Here is a 27405-nt window from a genome sequence, read left to right as displayed (position 1 = left end):
GAGAGCCAGAGAGCAGAAGCAGGGGGTAGTGGCAGAGGGAGAAGGAGAAGCAGTCAGCTGCATCTGACTCTTGAACCCAGCTCAGGTCTTGATGATCTCAGGGTCGTGAATTCAAGCCCCGCATTGGGCTCCATACTGGAAATGGAGCCTACTTTATTTTTTTATTTTTATTATTTTTTAAATATTTTATTTATTTATTTGACAGAGAGAGAGCACAAGCAGGGGGAGCAGCAGAGGAAGAAGCAGGCTTCCCACGGAGCAGGGAGCCCTATGCGGGACTCGATCCCAGGACCCCGGGATCATGACCTGAGCCGAAGGCAGCCGCTTAACCGACTGAGCCACCCAGGCGCCCAACATAGAGCCTACTTGAAAACAAAACAAGACCAAAAAACTGTGCAGAGGCAGAGATTAGGGCAAAGCTGTGTGGAGAAATAGGAGAGGACTCCAAGGAGGGTCTTGGGGAGGAGAGCGTGCTGGGAACCAAGGCAGGAGGCTGGACCGCCCCAGAAAAGTCAGTGAGATGCTCCCAAGTGGTGATATGCTGTAGGTCTGCTGAGAGGGGGTTGTCTGCCTTGCTGTGAGGGATATGCCCCTCACTGCCTCGGTCCTTTAGGAATACTGCTCACACAGACGCCCTTGCAGGAAGGCATCTGAGAGGTGCCAACTTGCTTGCCTCTGTCCTCTCGGAGCTGGGAAAGTCAAGAGCATCTGAAAGAGGTTAAGATGCACGTGTGCCTATGTTCTTTTCTCCCCCCCACCCAACTCACCCTTCACCGGCTCCGCTGATTCTTCTTCCTCGTCCTCGGACAAGCCTCCACACTGGGCACTTGATGTTGCCTCTGCTGTCTCCCATGGTCACTCCCCCACCTCCTTCACGTCTCTGCCCACGTGGCCCCCTCAAGGAACCCTTCCCTGGCCAGCGCCTTGGGAACCGTAAACTGCACACCCACCTCTCCCTCTCCCCCTTCTCTGCTTTGTTTATTTTCCTCCCTCCTCCTCTAGAACATAAGCTCCATAAAAGCAAGGATTTGGTGGGTTTTGCTCTTGCTGTATCCCCAGTGCCTGGCAGAGAGCCTGGCACACAATAGGCATTAAGGAAATCCGGTGGAACGAAGGAATGGGGAGTCAGGGGGAGGCTCTCGTCCAGAGCCTGAACTAGCCTCCTGCGATGGGCAGGTATGTGCCGGAGGGCCCTGGACTTCCTGCAGGATGTGAGCTGGGAGTGCGAACCATTCTTTTTATTATTATTATTATTTATTTATTTATTTGACAGAGACACAGCGAGAGGGAACACAAGCAGGGGGAGTGGGAGAGGGAGAAGCAGGCTTCCCGCCGAGCAGGGAGCCCGATGCGGGGCTCGATCCCAGGACCCCGGGATCATGACCTGAGCTGAAGGCAGCCGCTTAACCGACTGAGCCACCCAGGCGCCCTGGTGCGAAGCATTCTTGGTTAACTCTCTAAGGACAAGGGTCTGTGGGTCCCTGTGGGTTGTCTGTGACGTCACTCCGGCACACATTCCATGGGTGAGATGAAGGAGTGTTGCGGCAGTCGCAGAGCTGGTCATCCGCCCGGCGCAATGCTTATCTTATCTGTCGGCTTCCTGCAGCCCCGGTTGCTACTGATAGAGCGGACTAATTACTGTGGTGCTTTCATTTTTCTGTAATTTGTTGGGTGGGGGGAGTGTCAAATCTAGGTGTGCGCACAGGACTGCGTTCAAGCCCAAGATAGTTTCACATTCATCAGGAACTTCTGCCCCAGACCTGCATCTAAACGCCTCTGCAGGTAGCTTGACCCCAAATTAAACTTGTTCTTGCCTTTAAAGCCTTCATGTGCCATCCCTTCTGCTCACAACGCCTCTCCCACTTGGGAAAGCTCTTAGCCATCTGCTGAGGAGTTCTGTGGAGGCAGCCTGTGACACTCATTCCCTTTCTTCTGGAGGCACCACTCTGCTGATCTTTTGGGAAGCCATCGGCTCCCGGCTCTTGGACCACGAGTCAGGTGTGGTCCATGCTGCTTCTGTCCTGGGGGTGGGGTCGGGGCTTAGACGGGGGACCCAGGCCTGGCAGGCACGTGTCAGAATATGCTCTCCTCCCAAGGGGAACCCTCCTACACTGTTGGTGGGAATGCAAGCTGGTGCAGCCACTCTGGAAAACAGTATGGAGGTTCCTCAAAAAGTTGAAAATAGAGCTACCATACGATCCAGCAATTGCACTACTGGGTATTTACCCCAAAGATACAAATGTAGGGATCCGAAGGGGTACGTGCACCCCAATGTTTATAGCAGCAATGTCCACAATAGCCAAACTGTGGAAAGAGCCAAGATGTCCATCGACAGATGAATGGATAAAGAAGATGTGGTATACACACACACACACACACACACACACACTCACACACACACACACAATGGAATATTATGCAGCCATCAAAAGGAATGAGATCTTGCCATTTGCAACGATGTGGATGGAACTGGAGGGTATTACGCTGAGCGAAATAAGTCAAACAGAGAAAGACATGTATCATATGACCTCACTGATATGAGGAACTCTTAATCTCAGGAAACAAACTGAGGGTTGCTGGAGTGGGGGGTAGGGTGGGAGGGATGGGGTGACTGGGTGATAGACACTGGGGAGGGTATATGCTCTGGTGAGTGCGGTAAATTGTGCAATACTGTTGAATCTCAGATCTGTACTTCTGAAACAAATAATGCAATATATGTTAAGGAAAAAAAAGAAGATAGCAGGAGGGGAAGAATGAAGGGGGGGAAATTGGAGGGGGAGACGAACCATGAGAAATGATGGACTCTGAAAAACAAACGGAGGGTTCTAGAGGGGAGGGGGGTGGGAGGATGGGTTAACCTGGGGATGGGTATTAAAGAGGGCACGTTCTGCATGGAGCCCTGGGTGTTATGCACAAACAATGAATCATGGAACACTATATCTAAAACTAATGATATATGGTGATTAACGTAACAATAAAAAAATTAAAAAAAAAAAGAATATGCTCTCCTCCCTAACTACAGTGACTGAGTCAGGGAAGAGCACTTCAAGTTGGCCCACCGTGCGTCGGCTCTGAGATTTTCGGCTGACTGGGAAAGACTTTTTTCCCACCTCCTATGCTAACCTGGCAGAATGAACACCCACGGCTGCTGCTCGCAGCCTTGCTACGAACGGAGAGCTTGCCTGACGATGGAGCCACCAGAGCAAGGCTGAGCCAAGAGATGGCTCCAGACACATTCCTGACAATGTTTGAGTGCCTAGAAGCAGCCCTACCCTGGGACTGGTAGGTTGCTAGTGCTAATAAATGCCTTTTCTGCCCAACCCAATTTAGATGATATTTGCCACTTGCAACAGAATTTGGAGCCTATCCTTTGGGACCCACGCCAAAGGTCATCTTCTCTCTGAAGTGTTTGTGACCCTTCTCCCTGACTTGAGCCAGTCATGAGTCCGTGTGCCCCGTGGGGCCCGCACTTCCCACACCGGGCTGTGTCTGTCCGCTGGGCTGAGGACCACCGGGCAGCAGCTGGGTGTGATGTGTCTTCCCCTGGCCCACAGCACTGGGCCAGGCTGAGCAGCCGTGCCGTAGAACAGTCATTGAGAGAGCAAGTCCAGGGGCGCCCGGGTGGCTCAGTCGGGTAAGCGTCTGCCTTCGGCTCAGGTCATGATCCCAGGGTCTGGGATCGAGCCCCACATCGGGCTCCCTGCTGCGCAGAAGAGTCTGCTTCTCCCTCTCCCTCTCCCTCTGCCCCCCACCCTGCTCGTGCTTGCTCTCTCTCAAATAAAGTCTTAAAAAAAAAAGAAAGAAAGAGCAAATCCATGTTGCAGCTACTGGTTACCTCTGCTTTCCTTTGGGGAAGGAGCCCTGCCTTCTTCCTTCTGTGGACAAGGCAAAAATTCTAATACAATTCTAATACCATTCTAATTCTAATACAAGACCGCTGGTTGCCTTTTAGGGGTCTTCTCCCTCTCCTAACATTCACGAGCAGACAGGCATTGGCAAACACGTATTGCTTTATTTAGTGTTTCTCTGGATTGCAGAAGTGTCAGCAGTGGGCTGAGGCCCCCCCCCAGGAGGGCAAAGGCAGTTGGGCAGCCCCCAGGCCCTCTGGGGAGGTGGGGGGAAGCAGCAGAAAGAGGTGATGCCTCCGCAGCTCCTCCCAAGGCCAGCCTCCTCCCTGGGCTCCCAGGACAGGGAGGGGGTCAGGGGCCAGGAAAGGCCCTATATCCTTGAATTGGGGCCAAAGTATATAGACAAGGTGTTTGTCATCCTAAGGCATAGACCCAGGCAGGAGTGCTTCTCCCACCTGTTGGCCCCCAAGGGTGATTGCTGGTTAGGGAGCCACATGCACCCTTAAGACATGAGCCTGTCCCTGGGAGAGGCAGTGAGGTATGCTGAAGACAGGGCTGCAGTCCCGGTTTTGCCCCAACCTGCTAGATGAAGGGCAAGTCCCTTCTCCTCGTGGGCCTCTGTCTCCTGTTCTGTCACACCAGGAAGCTAGACTGGATGATCTCTGTGTCTTGCAAATTCTGTGGTCTAAAACTCCTTCCCCCACTCCAGGACATCCTCAGGTTGGGATGATGATTTTGAAGGGCATTTTTAAGGCAGGAAGAAGGGGGGCAGGCAAAGGTGGTCTCGGCCCCCAGGAGGATGTCGGAGTGGGCGGTGAAGGGTACACGTGGGCAGACAGGCAGACAGACGGAAAGGTGCCGAGGGAATGGAGAGGAGAGGGTGGCCTGGGCAGCAGAGAGGGCACCAGGGCCCAGACCGCCCACCCCCTCTCAGCTACATTCCCTGCCCTGCTGGAGTCAGGGAAAACACATCCAGTGTGTCTTGGGGTGGGAAAATGGCTTTTTTAAAAAATAGTTTCTTATAAAGCATCAAAAAATCTCAGAGAAAACCTCAGCAAAAGTTCCCTTCTCTCAAATATTTGGCATCGGCAGTGGGGCTGGCATGGCTGCCTCTGGCCCCAGCTTCCCTATTGCTGTGGCCCGGCCTGGCCCACGTCTGGGGCAGCTCCCTGGCCCCCGCTGCTCCCTCAAGAGAGGGCTGAGCGAAAGGCGGGAGTTTGTCGGTGGGCTTCGAGGTGTCCCTGGGTCCCTGTCTAGAAGCTCGAGTCTTTGGTAAGTGGGAAGGGGAGGGGGGAGAAGCAAAGCATTGGGAAGTGGGAGGGGGTCCGGGGGGCGCCTTCATCACCGAGAGTTCAGCCGTGGGGCCACCTGCAGGGGCCGAGAGAGAAGCCCCAGTGGTGAGCAGGGAGCGGACAGAGGAGCTTTGCTTGTCTTCATGGAGGTCTGAGGGGTGGGTGCCTGGTGACCTCAGTCCCGGGGACTGATCCTACTCCCATAGGACTCCCTGCCCTGCCCGAGTGGGCCTCGCCTCCAGCACCCCTGAAACGCCCCTGGGCCTTCCCCAACCCACCCCCATGCTGCCGTCTTTATGACCGTCGGCACTGTGGGGGTTCGAATGGCCCTGCTCTCTGGGCCTCTATGGGCAACGGGATGAGGGAGGTGGTTTGATGCGCCCTGGATGGAGACCCGTGGGTGAGGTGCCTGGGCTCTGCCAAGCCGCCAAGGAAGCGTGGCCACCCGAAGCTCACCCTAGCCCTGGGGCTACTGGTAGGGAGGCAGGCGGTCACCTGCTGGCGCCACTCACCACAGCCAGGTGCCCGTTCTTGGCCTTGGTGATGAGCAGTTCTGAGCCAGGTGTGAAGTCGATAATGCCATCCCTGCCGGGGCCCCCTGCAAACGTGATGCTGGAAGGAAGGGGGTGTGTGAGGGCCGCCTGCGGGCGCACACGCGGCCCCCTCACCAGCCCCAACCGCCTCACCTGCCCTGGTTGATGTTGATGTTGTTCACGCGGTCAGCGCTGAGGGCAGTCTTGGTCAGTGTCTCAATCACATGGTCACTCTGCAGCACCACATCCCCCTGGGGGGCCGGGAGGGGGAGGGGTCAGGCCCTGCCCAGATCTCCAGAACCCACCTCTGCCCTGCCTCCCAGGCCCCAAAGACATACCTTCTGCTTGTTGTCCTCCCGCTGCACGTGCAGCACGAAGAGACTGTCGCTCAGGCTGCTGACAGAGATCCCTGAGGGGAAGGGCAGAGGTTAGGGGTCAAGGGTCAGAGCCCGGGCCCTCCCTAGGCAACCCTGGGCTCTGGCTCACCGGTCAGGTTGGCGTAGTCGATCCTCTGCTTGACTTTGGCGTCCTCTACGATGACCACGGCGCTGGGGGTCAGCAGCAGCTGCCGGGAGCGGGCTTTGTAGCCCTTGCGGTCGTATTTCACTACGGGCACGGCATACTGCGGTGGGAGGCGGGGCGGGGGTCAGGGGAGCAGCTGAGGGGGCTCCAGGGTGACCCGTCATTCTCTGTCCAGGCCCCGAGCCCCCCCTCCACGCCTCAGGCCGCAGAACGGGCGTCTCACCTGGATGGGCTCAGAGCCGAGGGCCTGCAGCACTTTGGGGCTGATCTCGTCTGCACCTGCAACCCGGATGGGGGAGCGGGACGTCAGAGGAGGGGAGAGGGGACTAAGTCGGATGGTGCTGGAGGCGGGGAGCACTGGAAGTCAGGGGCTCACCAAGCCGTGTGCTGATGAAGAGCCTGGGGACACTCTGGGGGTAATTGTCTTTCTTGCCCCTGAAGATCTCACTAGCCACGGCTTTTTGCTGCAGCTGAGGAAAAGGGGGGAGGCGTGGGGGAGGTATTAGAAGGGGTAGCAACCGTCGTGGGGGCGGGAAGGGGCCGGCCAGCCTCAGGAACTGAGACAGGCTCTTGCCCTCTCTCTGGCCCCAGCACCGGAGGCCAGGCCCGGCCACCCACACTCCTGTTGACCCCTCCTCTGCTTTGCCCCCATCCCCACTGACGAGGCAGAGGGCTTCCCAGAAGGGTCATGACAGCATTGTCAGGGGCCAGGCTCGACTTTGGGGCTAAGTGCCCATCATATCAGGCCCCGGGACCCCTGACATTCAGCTCTAGCTTGGCATCTTGAAGCTGGCGATTGCTGATACCCCAAACTACCACAGGTCATCCGAGCTGATGGGTCCTTTAGCATCATCACGTACTGAATTGGCAAATACGAGGCACTCAGTCACGGATGGCCATCTCTGGAACCATGGCAGACATTACCAATGGATCAGACTGAACCTGCGATCTTTTCAGCCCAGGGCTCTGGGGAGCCTCTACCAGTCCTGTGGAGTTGGCCCAGAGGACCAATCCTATTCGCCACCCAAAATCCATTCCAGCCTTGGTTTCATACACGAGGCCAAACAGGGCCCGGGATCCATCTGAGGCCATGCTGCCTGCCCAGGGCTCAATGCTCCTTCTTGGCCAGCACTGTCTGCGGGGAGCCCACGGCCTCCCCGACCCCCTGGCTGGTCCACGCCTGGCTCCTCGCCCTCCGCACCTGCTGCTTCCACTCGGGGCTGATACTCCTGCAGTACTTCCACACCATGTTCTTCATGCACAGCTCCCGGAGAAGCTCTGAGGCCTGAGGGACACAAGTGAGGTCAGGGCACCCGGACGGCCCGGCTCCCTTCCTTCCGAAGACGACTGGCGTATGCCCAGCGCAGGCCTGCTGCCAAAGCGACACCCCCGCCACCTGGACAACCCCTGCATTCCTGAGTCCTTTCTCCCAAAAGAACTCATTCTCCGTGGCCTAGCTCCAGTTCCCCTCCCTTGGGGAGTCCTACAGATTCTTCTCTGGCCACAAGATTATTAGCAGCACCCCCCCCCCCCCCAGCGCTTTCATGGTCCCTAGGTCGGCAGGGAAGGCCACAGACCTCACGCAGCGCAGGCGGTGGTGTGGGCCAGGAAGTGTCCAAGACATTCCGGGGCAGATGCCGCCGCAGGTTGAGCAAAAAAGAGGTGCGCACGTGGTCCAGGAAGAAGGCGTTCTCAGGGCAACGGGGTGCGTGGCGCAGGATGAATCCGCGGATGAGCCTGGGGGTGGGGGCCCGACAGGGTGGCAGTGAGAAACCGGGGGACACCCCACCTCCCTGCTCTGCGCCACCCCCTGGTGCTGCCCCCAGTGCTCACCGCCGGATGGTCTGCGCGGCCCACTTTCTCTTGGCTGCCTTCCTCCGGCCCAGCGTTCCCCGCCACCAGGACTGGATGCAGATGGCTGTGGGGACCACAAGACGGCTGACCTTGATCTCCTCGCCACGGTGGCCCACCCTAGCCCCAGACCCCGCCCCTCCTGGAGACACGCCCCCCCCCCCGCCCCCGCACCTGATCGCTTCACCCGCAGGAATTTCTGCCGCCAGTGAAAGCCCCTCCAGGCGGCCTGGATCTTCGTGGCTGTGGTTGGGAAAGAAAGTCAATTGGCCAGAGCCCAAGGGAAGCAGCTGCGGGCCTGGCGCTGCCAGAGCTCACTGAGTGGCATGAATGAGAGAGTGGCCCAAGGAGCTCCTGAGCGAGAGGACAGAGAAGGGAAGGGAGAATATATGAAGGAGAGGAGGAGGGGGCCCAGGAATGTGCGAGCACGCTCAGAGTTTGCATCCAGGGGCAGGGCTGGCACCGGGAGGAGGAGGGGAGCTGAATGTGGGTGAGGTGGGGCCCAAATGCAGTGATTTCTCTCCTGCTCCCCAGAACAGACCCCCTGGGACAGGAAAGGTGGGGCCTGCCTCTCACCGAGGCTCTGCCGACGGACCTCCAGGGCGTCCTCTGTGGCAAACAGGGTCTTGGGGAAGCGGATGAAGATCTTGGTCCTGAGAGGGCAGCAGTGATCAGCCCCTGCTTGCCACCCCTGTGCCCCCCCAAACACCGGGCCCGGGCAGACACCGCTCACCTGCCCATCTTGTACTCTTCTGCCTTGTAGCCCAGGTGCCTGAGCAGCACAGCCACCCCGTCCTGGGGCCGTCCTGCCCATGTGGGCCACGTCTCTGGGCACAGTGACTTGTATCTGGGGACAGGAGGAGCAGAGATGCACCCAGCCCCCACTCCAACCAGTGTCCTCCTCTGGGGGCCCAAACCAGCCTTCCTGGGCACCTGCTGGGTACTCCCACTGACCTGCAGCTCACGAAAAGCCAGGGAGGTCACTCTGTCACTATGCCCATTTGGAAGAGGAGGAAACTGATATCTCCTCATCTGCCTAAGGCCATAGGGCTAGAAAGTGGCAGGGATGGAATTCACACCTGACTGACTCCCCAGCCCCTAACTCAGACTAACCACAATGCTGCTATATCCTTTCTGAGCTTTTAAAACTCTGTCCTCTTCACACAGGTTTTACCATCTCCTCTGGTGACAAGCAGGTGAATGCCTGCCTATAGACCCCTAACCTGGTGCTCTATGAGGGCAGGGCTGGAAGTGGGTGGGGGGGAGGGGAGGGAGCTGATGTTCTGTCCACCTAGTTTGACAGCAGGCCTGCAGAATGGAGGGGCCCCTGGCATGCGTCCCACAGCAGCTCAGAAGCTCAGGGTCCTAGCCTCTGAAATGGGGCTGAGAATCCCTGTCTCCTCTCTCAGGATCCCAAAGGCTCCTAGCCTCCTACCCCTCTCCCTGGCGCTGAGCCAGGCCGCGCCCCCACCTTTGCAGGAAAGTTTCATATTTGCGGCGATAGGCAAAGCCCGCTCTGCGCACGCGCAGGTTCTCCATCAACCCCAGGTACTTCACCTGGTGCCGAATCAGCACTTCATCAAAGCGGCCTGGGGGAGGGGTAACAGGGTGGTCAGCAGACCCTCACCGAAGGATGGCCCTTCACCTCTGCAGGGGAGACCCAGCCCTCACGGGCCTACGGGGTGGGAGGGGCCTACCGGGCTGTTTGGCATCATTGGGCTTGATGCAGCGGACATAGGCGGGCTCCTTGGACTTGAGGATCTCCACCAGCTGCAGGAGGCTCATCTTGAACTGGGTGGCAACCTGGCCAGCCAAGGTAAAAGGAAGGTTGGCCGGGCTGCGGATCCCTGCAGCTGCCCCTCACTGGGGCAGGGCTGCTGAACCCTGCAGAGGCCCCCTCCTGGAACAGAGCAGTGCCAATTCCCACAGCCACCCTGTGCCCGGCTTCTTTCTTCCTTCTGCCTCCCCTTGATCACACTAGAGAAAGGGGCCAGACTGAGCTAGAGACATCAACTTAGGAACCTCACTCGCATCTAAAAACCCTGCTCAGGGGGTGCCTGGCTGGCTCAGTCCGTGGAGCATAGGACTCTTGATCTTGGAGTTGTGGGTTCGAGCCCCAAGTTGGGTGTAGAGATTACTTAAAATTAAAAAAAAAAATCTTAAAAAAATCAGTAAAAACCCTGCTCAGGTCTCCCCACAACCCCAATTCTACATTTCCCTTTGATGCCCACTCTTTCTAGAATTTCAAGGCCACATTCCTTAACAATACATCCTACTCCTATGCATCCAACCATTATCTCTGCACACTGCTCGGCAGGACCTTCAAGGGTCTCAGGACTGTGAGAGAAGCAGACTTCTCAACAGACTTGCAATCCCACTAGTGACAGAGGTGTGTGCCTGGGGGTTCCAAAAGCATCAAGAAGGGGCAACTCATCCAGTCTGTGGGGTAGGGGGCATCAGGAAAGGCCATCTGGAAATGACCCTTGGGCTGAGATTTAAAGGATAGGTCGGAAATAGCCAGAAGGAAGAGAGGAGAGAAAGGTATTCAGGCAGAGGGATAGCCTGCACAAAAGCTTGATGTGCCCAGGGAGCTAAAAGCAGTGCAAGGACTCAGGTGGGGAGCCAACAAGATAGGACTAGAGAGGCAGGCAGAAGCAGTATCACGACAGGGCTGGAGAGTCACATTAAGGAGACTGACTTATCCTGAGGGAAATAGGGAGCCAGTGAGGAATCTGGAGTGAGGGAAGAGCTGGCACAGATCTGCATTCTGGAGTATCTCTAAGCGGGTATGTGGAGGGTGGGCGGCAAGAGCAGCTAGGAAGCCAGGAGGGCAGGGAGGACGCTGGCTGGCTCAGAGCACTGAAATGGAGCAGGGGTTACAGGGAAGGGCCGAGGGGAAGGAGTTGAGAAGTACTCAGGCAGCAGAAACTGGCAAGAGCCAGCAGTGGTCTGGATGAGGGAGATGGGGGAGACTGAGGAGTCACGGAGGTTGCCCAGGTTTTTGGCGTGCAGGACTGGGTGGAGGGTGATCCTTGAGTTAGGGGCACAGAAGGAACAGACCCCGGGGCACGGTGCCATCAAGGGCCTGTTTTAGACCAGTGGAGTCCGGCTTGCCTGGGAGCCCCTGGAGATCAGTGGCTCCATGAACCCGCAGCCGCTGGAGAGGCCCAGACAGTGGTGCTGGTGTCCTCCCAGCGTGGGCGGATGGGGAGCCCGCAGCAGAGAGCAGGGGCCTGGGGAGTCAGACGCTGGCCACCCACGGTCCCCACTCCTGCCCTGCCGGCGTGTGTCAGCCTGCAGCACCCCGGCTTCCATCTCCGACACAGCGTCGCTCCTCCCGGCCGGGGCCCTCCTCCTGGCACGCCCCACAGCCCCACCCCTGCCCCGAGCTCACCGCCACTCTCCCGGCATCTGGCACCACGGGCCGCACCTGCCCTTCCCAGCCGCTCTCCTCGATGATGTCACTCTCCTGTGGACCTCCTGGTCTTTTTGGGGCTGTTTGTGCTGCTGGGCCTCTCGGGCCTACAGTGCTCCCCCACCGGTCCCTCTGACAACCACCTACTCCATCCCACGTTATCTCAGACGCTTCCTCTTCTAGGAAGCCTTCCCTGACCGCCCCCCACCCCCAGGCAATTTGCTGTTCCCTATTCTAAGTTTCCAAAGCGCCCTGTGTACATTGCTGTGAGAGCACCTATTCATCTTGGCATCCTAAGTGCCTCGTAATGTCTGATCCCACTGTCTGCCGAGCGGGTGGAGGCACACCAGTGCCCACGCACGGACAAGCTCCCGCAAGGACTCAGGTGTGCACGGGTGGGTCTGCACTGAGGGCCGGGCGCGCTCGGGGAGCTCACGCAGACACAGACAGAGGCGTGCCAGGGGACACGCAGTGCCCGTGCGCCGCCAGCTCCGGCTCGGGCAGCCACATGTCCACACACGCACGTGCACACACACATGCCCCCTCAGGTCCCAGAGCCTCCGCACCGTCTCCGGCCGCTTCTTGTCGCTGAGCTCACTCCGGTCAAAGCACTGGCTCATGATGGGATTTTCGGAGCTGCACATGGTCTGTGGGGGCAGAGCGGGGCTCAGGGTCCGGGCACGGCGGGCAGGCAGGACAGATTCCTGGGGCGGCGGTCAGTCGGTGCCCAGAGCCCGATCCCTCTCCCCAGTCTTCCTCACCTCCTTCAGGTTCCGGAAGAGAAGGTCATTGTTTTTATCCAGAAACCCTGGGAAGGAGGAGCAGACACGAAGTGAGGGAGAGCCCCTCTCCCTGCCCACTGGAGGGACCCGGCTCCAGAATCCTCACCGGCCACACTGTAGGTCACCTCTCCAGCATAGTGCAGGAGGCGGAACTCCCCACGGTCCAGAGATTTCCTGGTCCGCTGGTCAGCCAGCTTGTGCCTGGGGAAGGACAGGAAGCTACAGATTGCCGGCCTGAGCCCCTACCTGCTGAGGAGGCTCAAGAGAGGAACCAGGCATCCGGGAAGGAGCAGGGATGCCCGGGGCCAAGGCACAGCCCTCTGTACCAGGCGGGAGACAGAGCGGAGCCATGAGGCTCCCTGCACAGAGGCAGTCGCGGACGCTCGGGGAGGCACACAGCCCTGCCCAGGGTCCCACAGTGCCAGGACCGGGCCCGAGGCGTCCGCATGGCCTGGTGCGCTGGGCAGAGGCCTACTTCACTGCCCGGGGCTGTTGTGTGACTTTGCTCGGAGCGCCGGGCGCTGCGTACTACATTCTAAGAACGGAATCTGCCCCCAAAGATTACTGAAGTCTTAAGCAGGTTTATATACTTTAAGCCAGTTTCTACTTCTAAGGATTATTTCAAGCAATTAACCAGAGATCCAGGCAGAGATGTAAGGCACAAAGATGTCTGGGGCAGCCTTGTCACCCAGCAGAAACTGGAGGCTGGCCAAGGGCCCTCAGAAGCTGGGGGCGAGCAGTGGAGTATCTGTGAGTTAGAGCCACCGGAGAAGTGTTTTGAGGAAATTTCTCTGTTTGATGATACAGGAAAATACTCAGGATATAACATGATCCTGAACCTTATACACAGTAAGTTCTCAGCTATTAAAAAAAAACAACAACATATAGAAAAAGGCAGGAAGGAAATGCCTCAAATTGTTAACAGTGATGACCTCTGGGTGACAGGATAACCAGCAGCCTTTGCACACATTCCAACTTTTCTCTAATGAGCACCATTATTTTTGCAATCAGAAAAAGGTTTTTCAGATACCATTAAGCAAAAAATGCTCAGGGCTTTGGTGTTCAACAGCTCCAGGCCCGAGTCCGAGCTCTGCAGCTTACTAAGTACGTGATAACCTCGGGCAAACGGCTTCACCTCCTGGGGCCTCGGTAAAGCGGAGACAGCTTCACGAGTACGTCCTTACGGGGTTGCTTCGGGTTAGAGGACTTGAGGGGAAGAGAAGAAGCAGGACAGAGCTGGGGCAGAGGTGCTTGCTTCTTCTCTTCCCCTCCCCACTTCAGGGGATTCCTTAAAGAAAAACCAACTTCCAAATAAGGAAACTAAAAAAATCTTAGCAAGTTTCATTCTCAGACAAGAATAAAGAGGGAGCCACGCTCCTCTTAGCTTCTTACTTTGTGGGTGCACGACCTGGGGCTCTGTGTGCCCGTCCTCAACTTACACCTCCCCCCGTCATCTCCTTGTGGCTGGTGGTTTTTGATCGTGGCGGGGGGGGGGGGGGGGGGGGGCCACACGCTTCACGGGCTCTGCCGCAAGCGAGCCCTTGTCCCTACACTGCGCTGCCACCCCGCTTACGTCAGGAAGTGCGGATGGTGCTTGATCGTGTCCTCCAACTTCTCCAGGAAGGTCAGATCCGTGGCCTCCCCAGGGCGCAGACATTCCTCATCCTGGGGGGTGTGGCAGAGGGTGAGGGATGTATCAGGGAAGGAGCTAGAGAGCACAGGAGACTCAGGGGCACTGTGCCAGGAAGCACAGACGCAGGGCACCGGGCAGATCATAGGGAGCCTCCCACAGACTGCTTCCAGACCAGGCCAGCACCTCACTTCACCCTCCACGCACAGCCCTGCCCTGTCCCGGCTCAACAACAAACTCGGGCCCTCCGTGGACATGCCTAAGAGAATGGGGAAGGGAGTAACAGCCTCCCACCCAGCCTCCAACATGAGGCCTTGGAGCAGCAGAAGACTCACCAAAATGGAGATGATGCCCTTGAACTTCTCCTCCACCAGGTCACAGATGATCTTATTGTTGAAATACTGGACAGGCTCCCACTGAGGGGCAAAACGGAAGGAAGGCATCATCATGGGGTCCTCGCATCTCTTCTAGGAGACCCCAATGCCTGGCTTCCTGTGGGGTGTCCACAGGGACACCTGCAGGCTCGCACCCACCGCGATGCCCTCTGCCTCATACTCCTCCTGTTCCGACTTGAGGGTGAGCTCGATGAAGAGCTGCTGCAGCTTCTCATTGCAGTAATTGATGCAGAACTGCTCAAAGCTGTGAGGGGAAACAGAAGAGCTCACAGTAGGTCAAGGGGGACCCAGCAGGAGTGGGGGCAGGGAGAGGCCGAACTCGGCCTCTGAGCAGCTAAGGGAAAACACACGGAGCAGGACCTGAGGCGGCTGGGGTGGTGTCAGGAACAGAGGCAGGGGGAAGAGGGGACGGGGCCAGGGCAGGGCAGACAGGAGGAGAGAGAGGCAGGGGAAAGGGGCTGCTGACCTGTTGTGCTGAAACACTTCAAAGCCATAAATGTCCAGGAGCCCGAGGACTGTGGTACTCCGCCAACTGGGGCTCTCAGCATCCTAGGGCCAAGAGCGTGGGACCTGGGGTCAGATGGCGCCCCGCCCCAGGCCCCCCCGCTGCCTGGCAAGCGGCCTGGCCAAGCCCTCACCTTGGAGGCCAGCGACCTGTTGATCTTCCTGACCAGCCAGGTAAAAGTGCGACTGTACACAGCCTTGGCGAGAGCATCTCGCGCGTACGCAGCCTGTTCTAGGTTCAGCGGGCTCAGGAGCTGCCGGCCAAGGTGAGAAAGGAGGGGAATGCCGAGGACCCCTCTCCATCCCCCTCCTCTATGCACTCAGGCTCAACACCAGAAAACCTCCACCTCTCTGTCTTCCTCCTGGTGAGCCTGGCGGGTGGGGGACACCGGGCGGGGCGGGGGGCAGCGGCACAGTGGCCCTATCAGAGGGAAGATGGCGTCAGGACCCAAGGCCTCATTGCCGGAGGCAGGAGTCTCGGAAGAGGCCTTGGAACACCTGCACCCTTGACCCCCCAGCCCTGAGACAAAGGCCTGACCTCACCTCTTCTCCCTTGGCAATAATCTTCCTGTGTGTCAGGGCCTCCCGCAACGTTGAGCCTTCCACTCCGAGCAGCTGCCAAGGGCGGGGGATGGGCATGGTGAGGGTATACTCCTCCTTGCCCCCGTCTGCTCTGCCCTCGCCCCTTCCTCAGCCCACTCACCCTGGTCAGATACTTGAGCTGGTTCTCGGTGGTGACCTGGGCATTGCTCTCCTCGTCGGCAGCAAAGTGGATGTTGCCCAGGTGCAGGACGCTGGCCACGATACTGAGCAGGTCCTGGGTGAACAGGGAGGGGGGAGATGAAGGGGGTCTCAGGAGGGGCAGAGAGCCCGTGAGGGCCACCAGTGCACGGTCAGTGGGAGCAGAGGCCTTGGGTCCTTGGGCTGGCGGGAGTGTCTGAGAGAAGCAATGGGCTGTAAAAGCGGCCTGAGACTTTTAGGGTGCAGAGGGAGGAAAGGGAAGGTCCCCAGCACAGGTCTCACCTCGACTTCCTCCTCAGTGAAGTCGATGACTGTCAGGGCCTTCCTGACCACCTTCCAGTCACTCTTGTCGTTGATGGAGGAGACTTTGGCACACTGGCCCTGGGGGGAAGGGCAGAGCGGGGTTACCGGCCCTGGGGCTGCACTCGCTGGGTGGCGTCGGCCCTGCCCGCCTGCTCCGCACCTTCACCAGGTACAGGTAGCTCTGGGGGTTCCGTTCCAAGCCCAGCCTGCGCAGTATCTCCTCCTCGCCGCCTTCCAGCAGCTGGTAGAAGACGTGGAAGTTCCTCTCCCCGTGGTTCTGGTGCACCACCCGGGACTTCTCCAGGAGGTAACTGAGGATGTGCCCGCCCACAGGCGCACCCTGCGGGCAGGGCAGGACGTGGAGACTGTTCAGGGGGCCTGGGGATGGGCCCCGGCTTCCCCTCCTTCCTCGACCTCTAATTCCAGCGCTGCCACTAGCTGTGTGGACTCAGGTGAGTCACCCCCTGTGGCCTCAGTGTCCTCATCTAAGAAACGAGGGCCTGCAGCCCTATCGACCTGGCTGCTCCCCTTGGGTGTCAGACAGGCAGCTCACACCAACGGGCCTCGAACTGAACTCCTGGTGTCCCCCCCTCTTCCCATCCTGGCTGCTGGTCACTCTGCCCCTCGAGGTCTGCAGGCCAAGAAGTTTGTTGTCCCCTGGGAAGCTTCTTTTTTCTCCCTAACCTCACGTCTAGTCACACAGCCAATCCTGTTGCCGTCACCCTCAAAACATCCAGAGCCTACCCTGCCGCCACACTGGTCTCAGCCACGGCACCTGTCACCTTGGTGTAACAATCATCAGCTTCCTAACTGGTTTCCCTACTCGGCCTGCTTCTCCTACCATCTACTCTCAACAAAGCACCAGAGGGATCTGAGAGAAAAGCCACATCACAACACGCTTCTGTTCCAAACCCTCCAAAGGCTCCCCTTCTACTCAGTTTGTGTTTTTAATTTTTTTTTTTTTTTAAGATTTTATTTATTTGACAGAGAGAGACACAGCGAGAGAGGGAACACAAGCAGGGGGAGCGGGAGAGGGAGAAGCAGGCTTCCCGCGGAGCAGGGAGCCTGATGCGGGGCTCGATCCCAGGACCCTGGGATCACGACCTGAGCCGAAGGCAGATGTTTAACTGACTGAGCCACCCAGGCGCCCCTTGTTTGTTTTTTAATTTCAAGTTTTTATTTAAATTCAAGTTAGTTAACATCTGCTCAGAGTTTTGTTTTAGTGGAGTTTTTTTTGTTTTGTTTTGTTTTGTTTTGGGTTGGTTGCTTGGCTTTTTTGAGAGAGAGGGAGAGGGGGAGGGAAAGAGAGAATCTCAAGCAGACTCCCCACTGAGCCTGGAGCCCGATGCAGGGCTCAATCTCACGACCCTGAGATTGTGACCTGAGCTGAAATCAAGAGTTGGGTGCTTAAACAACTGAGCCACCCAGGTGCCCCTCTACTCAGAGTTTTTTGTTTTTTGGTTTTTTATTTATTTATTTGACACAGAGAGAGATAGCGAGAGCAGGAACACAAGCAGGGGGAGTGGGAGAGGGAGAAGCAGGCTTCCTGCCGAGCAGGGAGCCCGACGTGGGACTCGATCCCAGGATCCTGGGATCATGACCTGAGCCGAAGGCAGACGCTTAACGACTGAGCCACCCAGGCGCCCTACTCAGAGTTTTTAAAGGAAGTTCTTACAAAGACCCAGAACTGCCTGTACCATCAGCCTCCTCTCCTGTATCTTGGTGCCTTGCTCACTGGCCTCCTTGCTGTCTTTTTACACACCAAACACTCCCAACCTCAGGGCCTTTGCACCGGCTAGTCCTGCTGCCTGGACTCTCTCCCCTAGGTATCTGCACAGCTTGCTCCCCTGTCTCCATCAAGCTTTTTACCAAAGTACCACCTTCTCAGTGAGGCTTACCCTATCTGCCTTATTTAAAATAGCAACTGTCCCCACCCCTTACCTCATTTTATTTTTTGCCATGGCACTTGTCACCTAAATTACATTTTTCTGTTTAATGTCTATCTCTCTGGAGGCTGGATTTTTGTCTGTTTTGTTTCACTGATGTACCACCAGCACCTGGAACAGCACCTGGCACAGAGTAGGCACTCACTAAATATTTGCTGGTACCAAAGACCTGGCGAGTGGGCGCCTACTGAATGGGATTCCTGCTCCCCCTGTCCTGACACATCCACGGGTACCTTGAAGTCAAACTGCACATCCATGTACTTCCCAAACCTGCTGGAGTTATCATTCCGGAGGGTCTTGGCATTTCCGAAGGCCTAGGAGCAGAGGAGGGGGTAAGAGGGATGTCTGGCTTTCTCTCCCTGCCCCTCTTGCCCTGCAGACGCTGCTGTCCCCTCACCTCCAGCACAGGGTTGCTCTGCAGCAGCCGGTCACGCACAGCACCCCCCCGCTCCGGGGCTGGGCAGGTCTCAGCATAGAACTGTAGCAGCCGCTTGGTGGCCTCTGTCTTGCCCGCCCCGCTCTCCCCAGAGATCATCACGGCCTGATCCCGGCGCTCTGTGCGCAGTGCCCGGTACACCGTGTCGGCCACCGCAAACCTGCGACAGAGGCTCGTTAGGAGCTCCAGGGGTGGGGGTGGGGCAAGATAGGAAGAGGAAGTGGATTCCCACATCTGGTTGGAGTTTGCTGGTGGGTGGGGCTTGGGGGACCCTCAAGGGTGTGGGTCAAGGGAGGTCCTTCATAGCTGAAGATGGGGATCACTATCGCTTTCAGATGGAGGACTGAGGAGATCACTTAGGGGTGGGGGTCCTGGAGGTCATTCAGGTAGAGGTTGGGGTCACTCATAGGTGGGGTTGGGAGGTCCCTTAGAGTGGGGGTCAGAGAGTCACTAAGGTTGGGGGGCCATGCCCAGGTGGAGTCGGGGGAAGGAGCTAGGGGTGGGAGCTGGGGTGGGGGCTGGCGAGGTCCCACCCAGATGGGGTTGAAAAATTCATGTCAAGTGGGGATCAGGGTCACTCTAGGGTGAGGGATCGTGGGACCCCTCACACATGTAAATGATGATTCATCCCAGGTGGGAGGTCAGGGACATTCTAGAGCGAGGGTCTGGTGGGGTCATCTTAGGTGGAGATGGGGGGTCACTCCTGGAGAGGTTGGGGGTCACTCACAGGTGGGGTGGCACCTCATAGAAGCTGACACCCCGGTAACGCTCCATGTGCTGCCGGCTGTAGATCTGCAGGTCCCGGTAGGGGTTGACAGAGACCAGGACGGGGCCAATATAGGTCTGGGGGTTGGGGGAGGAGGGTCAGAAGTTTCTCCCAGAGGCTCCTGATACCTCTTTCCCCCCTCAGCCCTGTGTCTGTGGCCCCAGCACCACTACCCCCCTGCCAGCTTCTTCCCACTTGGGCCTCACATAAATGAGGTTCTCCCGGAACCGTCGCCGCAGGTTCTCGATGAAGGCTGCCTCACTGGTGAAGTTCTCCAGAAGCACGAAATCCTGTACCCCCACCCGGTCCCGGGCGGTCAGGGCACTCTCCATGGTTACCCGCACCCCGTCACTGCCCAGGGCCTGCAGGGAATGCACCACGGGAGACGGTCAGAACCAGCAGGGTAAGGTAAGGCCGCTTGTCCTCCACCTCAGCCTGTGGGACTCCCAGGGAAACCAGGGGCCCATGGACACAGGATGCAGAGAATACCCAAGAGACGGACCATGCTGGGTACAGTGGGCCTGGGTCACAGGAAGCTGGTACTTGGAACACTGAGGACATGGGTCACACAGAATGGAGACCAGGTGGGACACATGGGACCCGGACACAGGACACTGGGGCACAGAAGACCCAGAGGACACGGGAAGCAAGGCCACTGAATCCAGGCAGGCACTGCTTTTGTGTAGAGAAAAAGGGGTCATGAGAAGAAACTCCCTGGAATAATGAAGAGAATGCTCTGTTGACCTTGGACAAATCCCCTTCTCTCTCTGGGTTGCTTCCTCCTCAAGGAGGAGGAGTTGAGTTAGACCAGGTGACCTCAGGTCCCTTAGCTCTGGGCCACGTGTGACAGGTGCTTTGGAGGACAAATGGCTCAGAGTGAATTCTGCAGGCAGGGTGGGGCCATCTCTGCCACCCACACCCATCAAAATCTCCAGGGGGAGAGAGTCTAGGGACCAAGCAAGAAGCCACCCCCAGACCACGTGAGGGGGATTCCCCCAGGGGGCCTCCCATCCCAGCTGGGCTGGACACCCACCCCAGAAGTTGGGGGGCCCTCCTTCTCATAGCTGGGCCACACCCTCTCCTCCAGCTGCCAGACTCCCCAGACACTCTCCTCCTGAGAGCCCCAGAAGCCTCAAGGGGGTGGGGGTTTTACCACGGAAAGCCCAGCTGCCTCCAGCGCATATCGGCTCAAGGAGGCCCTCACCCCACACCACACTCTTCAAATGGTGGCGGGGGGGGGGGGGGGCTCTAGGAAATTGACACTAAGTGTGTCAAGGGTCGGAGAAAAGCAAGGTGGCAGTGGTGAGAAGGGGCGCAGATCCCATAGAGGCCCCCAATTCTCCTCCAACCACAGAGCACCCAGATCTCTGGTTTGGGGCACCCCTCTGGGTCTGGCCTGCCTCTCCCAGGCTTGTCCCTCCCCCCTCCCCCCCCATCCTGTTCCGAAGCTGCTGCCAAATCTGGCCGAAACTCCCGCCCCCTTGCCCTCTGGGTGACGGGTCTCTGTGCTCTCAGACCTCTCCGAGGGCTACTGGCCCGGCCCTGGGTCCGAGCGCCCCGCGGCCCTCCCTGCCTCTGCCTCTTCCCCCTGCAACTTTCCGGGACGTTTTTCCACCCGAAATTCCTGGGCCGCGCCCGCTTCCTGGCGGGGCCGAGGCGGCGCCGCGAGGCACAGAGGGACGCCCGGGACCCCCGCCCTGCCCGCCACCTCCGCTCACCGACGCCCGGTAGCGCATCCTGCCAGGCCGGCCTGGCGCCCTGCTCCGCTGCCGGTGCTCTCCGTCCGGGGCTCGGCGGCGGCGGCGGCGGCGGCGGCGGCGGCGGCGTCAGCGAGGGAGGGGCCGGCCCGCCCCCCGCACCGCCCCCTCCGCGAGCCTCAGGAAAGCGGGACTCCCCAGCCGACCCCGCCTCCCTCGGGGCTCGGACTCGGGGGTCTCTGTCCAGCTGGTGGGGGTGGGGTAGGAACTACGGGGGATCTCGGTGCGGGGGCGGAAAGGGGGGGCGGAGCTCCCCGCCAGGCAGGGGCTCCGCCTGAGTCAGGTTTTCCAGGAGGGACGTCGTTGGTTCCAGGGTGGGGCCCGGAACCCGCGCGGCCGCCGCGTCTACACCGACCCGAAACTCACTTCCGGGCCGTGTCTACACTACGCACCAGGCCAGGCGCGCGACGAGGGTTGAGGCCCGTGGATCCCGGAGGAAGCAGGATTTCCCTCCCCCCTCACCCCAACCTCGAGTCCCGGGAAAGTTAAAAATAGATCGAAATGTCCAAATACGGCCGGCGCGCCCAGACAGGCGGAGCCTCCGTGCGGGACACTGTCCACCCCTATGTACTCTCTGGGGGTGGCCCTGTGTCTTTAAGCCCCAAGAAAATCTCTTTAGGTTTCCGAATCAGCACGGAGCGAGCACCCAAGGGACAGGGACGGCCACAGGGAGTCTTTGCCGAGCGCGGTCTGTGTCCGGCCCCTATGGAGGTCTCATTCTCCCATCTGGAAAATGTACGTCCGACTTTCAGCATTTGGGGCCTATACCCTTCTCCCCAATCCCAGACACCCCAACTAGGGCCTCTGTGCCTCAGGGGCTCCTCAATTCTGTTTCTCCTCTGGAGGGAGCCTCCCTCTCTTGTCCCTCTGGATCCCCCAGGATCCCCTCCTTCTCCCAAACCAGCCCTAAGCAGCCGCACCCTCACTGGGATCTTGGAAGCACTTAAGGAGCCAACTCTAGCTTAGATCCCACCGCTGGTGGAGGTGGTGATGTCTAAAAGCCTTTGATGCTTGCAAAAGACTGGGCTATTTCTTACAAGCGGTATGACTGGGAGCAAGTCACTCAACTTCTTAGAACCTCCTCTTCATCCTTAAAATGTAGCTAATAGCTGCCTAAAAGGATTGTTGAGAAGGCTAAGATAAAAGCGCTAAGGCACTTCCCAGTCTCTCAATAAGCACTTCCCTCTCTTGGCCTGACATTCATTCCACACATGTTTGGGTCAGACCTACTAAAAGCCCTGGGCCAGGCCAGACCCACTTCTTATCCAGTAGGGAAAGCCCCTCAGGCGTGTCTGCCAGTTACAAAGAGCTCTCGAGAACTTTACCTGTTCCCCGCCTGACAGATAAGGAACCCGAGGCACAGTCTGGCGGACACTGACTTGTCTAGCCGGGGGAAAAATGCGGAGTAGGGACCCAAAGCCCCAGCGCTCCCCTCCCTCCGACCCAGGCTCCCCGGAGAGGGGGTGAAGCTGCGGCAGGTGCGGGCTGCAGCCTCGTGGGAGGCTCATTACCTCGAGAACAACAGCCCGGCCGGAGCCGCGGCCCGGGGGACCCCGCGGGGTGGGGGATGGAGGGCACCAGCTGGGAGATGGGGCCTTCTGCAGGGGTCAGGCGACTGGGTGCGCAGCTGGGAGATGGGTGGGAGCGGAGGGGGCGGTTATTAAACGCCACCCGCAGAGGCGGGCTCAGGGAGAAAGGGGGCGCCCTCCGCAATGCCCCCAGGTTTAAAATCTCGAAGGGAGCGGGAGCCGGGAGGGGCATTCTGCCTCCTGCCCACTCAGGGTGGGGAGTGCTTTAGGGGACTGGGGGGGGGGGGAACGAGGTCGAGCGAGCCCCCACCACAGCACAGCTCTCTGCAGTAAGAGGGGCACACGGCGGGCACTGCGGCCGCTAGCGGGCGGGAGGGGAGGAGCTGAGAGCGGGCGGAGCTTCGCGGCCGCAGAGCCCGCCCCGCCCGCTGCCTCGTCAAGCGGCTGGAATGAGGGGAATCCGCGTGCGGAGGGGTCCTGCCGGCCACCACCACCCCCACCCCCACCCCGAGCCGCGCCGCCGCATTCCCGGGATGCCCGCTGGCGCCCCCACAGCCGCCGCCCAGCGGCGGAAGGAGGGGGCGTCTTTGCAGCCCGGCTGGCCTGAGGGGCGGCCCCAGCCCCGGCTCCGGCCCCCGCCCGCTCCGCCTCACTGGACGGAAGCGCCAGCCCCGGGGCAGGGGCGGGGAGCCGCGGGTGTGAGAGAGACCGCGACCGAGGCTGCAGAGCCAGGCGCTTCCTGCATTCTCAGCGCTGTCTTATGGTACTCCCCCCAATGCCCTGAAGCCAAGCCATGAGCTCTGTGCTATTACCCCCATCCTACAGACAGAGAAACTGAGGCTGGGCAAGGGCATGACTTGCTCAAGATCCCAGGACTAGGAGAAGGAGGGGTGGGATTGGAACCGGGAACTCTAGCACTCACTGCTGCTGCAGAGCTGCCCTACCAGAGAGCGAGGCTGGTGGATTTCCAAGCTTCCGCTTCTCTGTAAAGGTTAACTCGCTACCCTGAGAGGCTGGGACCTTCCTCAGTAACCCCGTGACTGCAGTGCCCAGTGAATACCCCTTTCGGCGTTGTGTGACTATCGACATGTAGGCCTTAGGAGGAGCAGCTAGGGAGTGGGCACTGCCTTTGGGCCCCCAGCATGGCCCTGCACCTAGCGGCTGGCTGCAGGCTGGGGAGAAGCCATGGCCACATGAGTGACCCAGGACCGATTTCCCAAGACTGCCTCTGGGTGTCCTCCCAGCTGTGTTGTTTCCTGTAAAGGCAGGGATGGGGCAGACCCAGCAGACCTGGGTCATCCAGTGCCCTTTACCTAATGTGAGCCAGGTGCCCTCTGGCCTGACCTCTGGAGGAGTGGGGAAGGCAGTGGGCAGCCTCAAATGTTCAAAGGGCCTCAAAGGACCATGCAGGTCTGGAGAGGGTGTTCTGAGGACCCCCAGACTTCTGCTAAAAGCTGATTTCTACGGAGGCAGCCTCATGGCCTATTGGGGAAGCAGAAAGAACCATTGCCTATCTCAGGGAAGTACTGGGCACAGAACAGATGCTCAATTCATATTTATCAAACATATCTTAGGTCTGGGCCCAGGCTGTCCCACCAAGGACTGTTCCAGACTCTAGGGAACTGTTGTGAGGGGCAGTGGAGGTGAAAGGTGGAGACTAAAGGGCTCTCTACCAGGGCCCCAGTCAAGGGCCATACACTCTAGCTCTAGAGCCTTTGGCCTGCCAGACACCTCTGCTTGGGGGCCCAGCAGAAGTAGACAGAGCACCTTGCCCCCTGACCTCTCCTCCTTGTTCAGTATCCTGAAAGTGGGGAGGCACCTCCAGATAGTCATCACCATCTGGGATCAAAAAGCCTGTTCCCCTCTCTCCATTTCTCACACCAGGAAGTCACCACCTGCTAAAACCTTCCCTCTGCTCCCCCTTCACTCTTCTGCTCCTGGATCAGGCAGCAACCTCCAAAATGCCCTCCTTGCCTTCCTCCCTCCAATCCATTTTCCCACAACAGCCTGTGGTATTTACAAGTGCATATCTGATCAATTAACATCTTATGTTAATAGAGTGTAAGTTTATAGGGCACCCTTCCGTGTGCCACACCCATTCTTCACACCCAATGCTTCTTGCCAGGTGCCTGCATATAGACTCTGTCCTCAGTTTACCCCCAGTGAGCCTGTGTTCTTGTGTGATCCCAGGGGTGGCCCTCTCCAGTCCCTTCTCTCCCCATGCCTCCCTCAGCACCACACACAGCCAGAAGGAACTGCTCCCACCCCTGTCACACGTGGCTCTCTCCCTAAGGTTCTTGCCTTTGCACCTGCACCTTCCTTGGTCCGGCGCACCCTCCTTCTCCCCACTTGACTGACTCTTAGTCATTCTTGAAGACTCAGCTCAGGTATCACCTCCTCCAGAACCCCTTCCTGCCTCCCCCAACACATAGCCCCCTCCTTATCGCATCACGCTCTAATCGCCGGTTTCCTTGTCAGTCTCTCCCAGGAGAGTGCTCCCGCGGGGGCGTACACCCAGCTCGGCAACAGTAGGGGCTCAGTAACCCCTCGTGGATGCCTGTACGAATGAATGAATCACAGGGCCCAGAGCGTGCCGGGAGTTGAACAAGGCCGTGGGCCAACCATTCATTCTCTCATTCATCTCGGAGACCCTGGCCGCCGCCCTCACAGGCTCCCAGACGCGCGGGGAAACTGGCGCTGCAGGGTCGGGGGAGGGGGACTAGGGGGGCGGAGTACGGGAAGGGGAGGGGCGCGGGCGGCCTCTCCGGAACCCAGAGGCAGAGCCCGGCTGTTGGAGGGGCCCCAAGGGCGCACAGGGTGCCTGGGTCCTGCGACCCCAGCCGCCCCTCCCCGCCCTCACGTTATCCGCAAGTAATCTTAAGTCTCTCGACGCGGCCGAGTTCTGGGACCCCGCACAGGCCGGGCCGGGGCCCACCCTCGGCCCCAGCGATCTCCGGACCGGCGACCCCCGCCGCCCGCACCGCAGCTCCGGGCCTGGCTTGGCGCCCGGCCGCCTGCCCTTTTCCCCTTCCCGCCCGCCAGCGGAGCCCTCCCGGGACCACGCGGCCGCTGCCCGCCCCGCGCCCGCGCGCCGCGTTACCCACCGGCTCGGCTCTTCGGGTGCGCAGGCGGGGGCCAGGCTGGGCGGCGTGGCCGGCTCCGGAGTCCGCGGCCCCGGCACGCTCTCCCCGCCCAGGGCCCGCCCGGGGCCGGGCCGCTGCCTGTCGTCATCCCCGGCAGGGCCCAGGCCCGGGCGCGCGCGCGCGAACCCTCCGGCCCCGCCCCGCCCCGGCCGGCCCCGGCCCCGGCCCCCGCCCGAGTCCGCGGAGGCTTGGTGCCGCACACTGTGCAAGCCGCTCCCGGGACGGGGCGCGTCACAGTCACAGTCACACACACGCAGACACACACACACACTCACTCCCTCCCTCCTCCACACCCGGCGCACTCGCTGCGGTGCTGGGTGGAAGGGTGCATCTCCTCATTCTAGGAATGCATCCTCAGAGCAAACCCGGCACTGTCCTCCCACCCCCAACTCGCCCCATTTTTGCCAGCCCAGGTCAGTTCCTCCCCATTTGTGGCACACACACCCCGTTCCCTGCTCAAGGTAGTTCCTCCCCATTTGTGACACACACACACACACCCCGTTCCCTGCTCAAGGTAGTTCCTTCCCATTTGTGACACACACACACACACCCCGTTCCCTGCTCAAGGTACTGCTCTGAGCTGGCCAGTCCTAGTTACTTTGGGCCAGAAGAAAGGGGAGGCATGCACTGAACGTGCACTATGCGTCTGGAGCTTTACATACACCGCCAGTCCTTTGGCCTCAGAGCAGTCCTGTCACCTGCGTGTTATGCCCAGTTCATAGCCCAGCCTACGGAGGACCAGGGAGCTGGAAGAGAAGGGATTCAAACCCAGATCCCTGCTTTGAAAAATCCTGCTCTTAGAGGCGCTTTAAACTTTTACGCCATCCTTCCATTTATCCCTTCTTGTCCAGTCTGTTCCTGTCCCACCAAGGGTCAGAACCCCTCCCCTCTGCTCACCTCTTTCCTGAGGGGTTCGCTTGAGGGAGCTGCTGGGCCCTGGGAAGATATTGCCACCCTTTCTCCCAGCCCAGAGCATCCCCGCTTACAAGCTTGCAGGGCCTGTGGGGATGAACCACGCGGATGATCTCCCCAGTGGGTATCAGCTCGACTTGCAGCGCCATTCCGCCGACAGAGAGCCCGGGTGCTTGCTGAGCAACAGCCTGCCTGTCCACTGGCTCGGGCTGCTCCCAGAGCCAGGAATCTCGTCCCACACTGGGATGGCCACTTGGTTCAGCTTCAACTCCAGCCCCAGGGGATGTGTCTGGTCCAGCTCCTCAGGACACAGCTGGAGCAGCCCAGGTCTGATTGGGAGGCCTCTTGGCCCAGCGCGTTGGGGCAGGAAGAGGAGGGGCTGAGGGACGGAGGAAATGCCTGTTGTCCCAGGTAACCAGAGAGGCTGATGCAGCCACTCGTGGGGGACCCTGGCCTCCAGGTCAAAGGGTAGGAGGTCTTTCTCCCCAACAGCTCCATGGCCAGGCCTCTCCTGCTGCCCGCTCACTGGTGTCAGCTGGAGAGTAGTGTTCCCCAAACCAGAACACACATCCTGCCCTAAGCCAACAAGATCTGTCAATAGGCGCTGCCCCTCCAGCATGTCTCCCCAGCTTGCCTCCTTCCCCGACAGCAGCAGGTGAGCCCCTTGAGTTTGGGAGGCCAGAGCTGCTGGGGGCTGGCCACACTGAGCAGAGTTTAGCTGGCGAGGCAGGAAGGCACTGTGAGGAGGCCCCTGTCCTGCCCTCCTCAGGGGCCTCTAATGCTTGGGAGGACTGGACTCCCTGGCTTTGGGAGGCCTTAGCCCTGTTGGCTTCTCACTTTTCCATAGTACCTTCAGGTGCCCCTCACCCCCAATGTCCTGTTTTCTATCGTTATTGTTGCTAAATCACTGCTGACACTTTCCTGGCCTGGGACTGAGCCCTCAGGTCTTCAGCCATTCCTTATAGGAAGTAAGAAGGGGAAGAGGATGGGGAAAAGTGACCTTTCCAGAGGGAGACACTGGCATGGGAGGGGTGGAGTCCAGTGGGCCAGTGCTGGCCCTGACAGCCCCCTGGACAAGCACCTTCCCCTGGGGCACACTT

General features: G+C 59.2%; 1 protein-coding gene across 4 annotated transcripts; it reads right to left on the bottom strand.

The window, feature by feature from the left end:
- Nucleotides 1-3992: 3992 nt before the first annotated feature.
- Nucleotides 3993-26469, bottom strand: MYO1C (myosin IC). Of its 4 annotated transcripts, none has more exons than XM_044921614.1 (32): nucleotides 26380-26469; nucleotides 19171-19326; nucleotides 18926-19041; nucleotides 18160-18358; nucleotides 17996-18076; nucleotides 15977-16156; nucleotides 15796-15894; nucleotides 15476-15589; nucleotides 15316-15387; nucleotides 14907-15026; nucleotides 14735-14817; nucleotides 14407-14512; nucleotides 14209-14289; nucleotides 13817-13908; nucleotides 12350-12444; nucleotides 12223-12269; nucleotides 12028-12108; nucleotides 9744-9849; nucleotides 9518-9635; nucleotides 8780-8893; nucleotides 8623-8699; nucleotides 8221-8289; nucleotides 8029-8113; nucleotides 7773-7932; nucleotides 7397-7480; nucleotides 6572-6665; nucleotides 6419-6474; nucleotides 6160-6295; nucleotides 6012-6082; nucleotides 5827-5924; nucleotides 5653-5752; nucleotides 3993-5216 (listed from the first exon to the last, which is right to left on the bottom strand). In XM_044921614.1, the coding sequence occupies exons 1-32, from the start codon at nucleotides 26452-26454 to the stop codon at nucleotides 5190-5192; spliced, it is 3192 nt and encodes a 1063-aa protein (XP_044777549.1). In that variant the 5' UTR covers nucleotides 26455-26469; the 3' UTR covers nucleotides 3993-5189. The 4 variants fall into 4 exon arrangements, with proteins under 4 accessions (XP_044777549.1, XP_021559781.1, XP_021559780.1 ...); XM_021704106.2 differs by lacking the exon at nucleotides 26380-26469 and adding an exon at nucleotides 25355-25421; XM_021704105.1 differs by lacking the exon at nucleotides 26380-26469 and adding an exon at nucleotides 20683-20767.
- Nucleotides 26470-27405: the final 936 nt, after the last annotated feature.

The sequence above is a fragment of the Neomonachus schauinslandi genome, chromosome 15 (assembly GCF_002201575.2).
Source record: "Neomonachus schauinslandi chromosome 15, ASM220157v2, whole genome shotgun sequence".
In the NCBI taxonomy this organism is placed as follows: domain Eukaryota; kingdom Metazoa; phylum Chordata; class Mammalia; order Carnivora; family Phocidae; genus Neomonachus; species Neomonachus schauinslandi.
The sequence above is the reverse complement of the archived record's forward strand: the minus strand, read 5'-3'. Positions and strand labels throughout refer to the sequence as shown.

Coding starts and splice junctions, on each gene's coding strand:
- MYO1C (XM_044921614.1), bottom strand. CDS start 26,454: ATGGCGCTGCAAGTCGAGCTGATACCCACTGGGGAGATCATCCGCGTG. Junction 7,481..7,772: donor CACCGCCTGCGCTGCGTGAG/GTCTGTGGCCTT, acceptor TGTGTCCCTCAG/GCCTCAGAGCTTCTCCGGGA. Junction 6,296..6,418: donor TCGGCTCTGAGCCCATCCAG/GTGAGACGCCCG, acceptor CTCCCACCGCAG/TATGCCGTGCCCGTAGTGAA.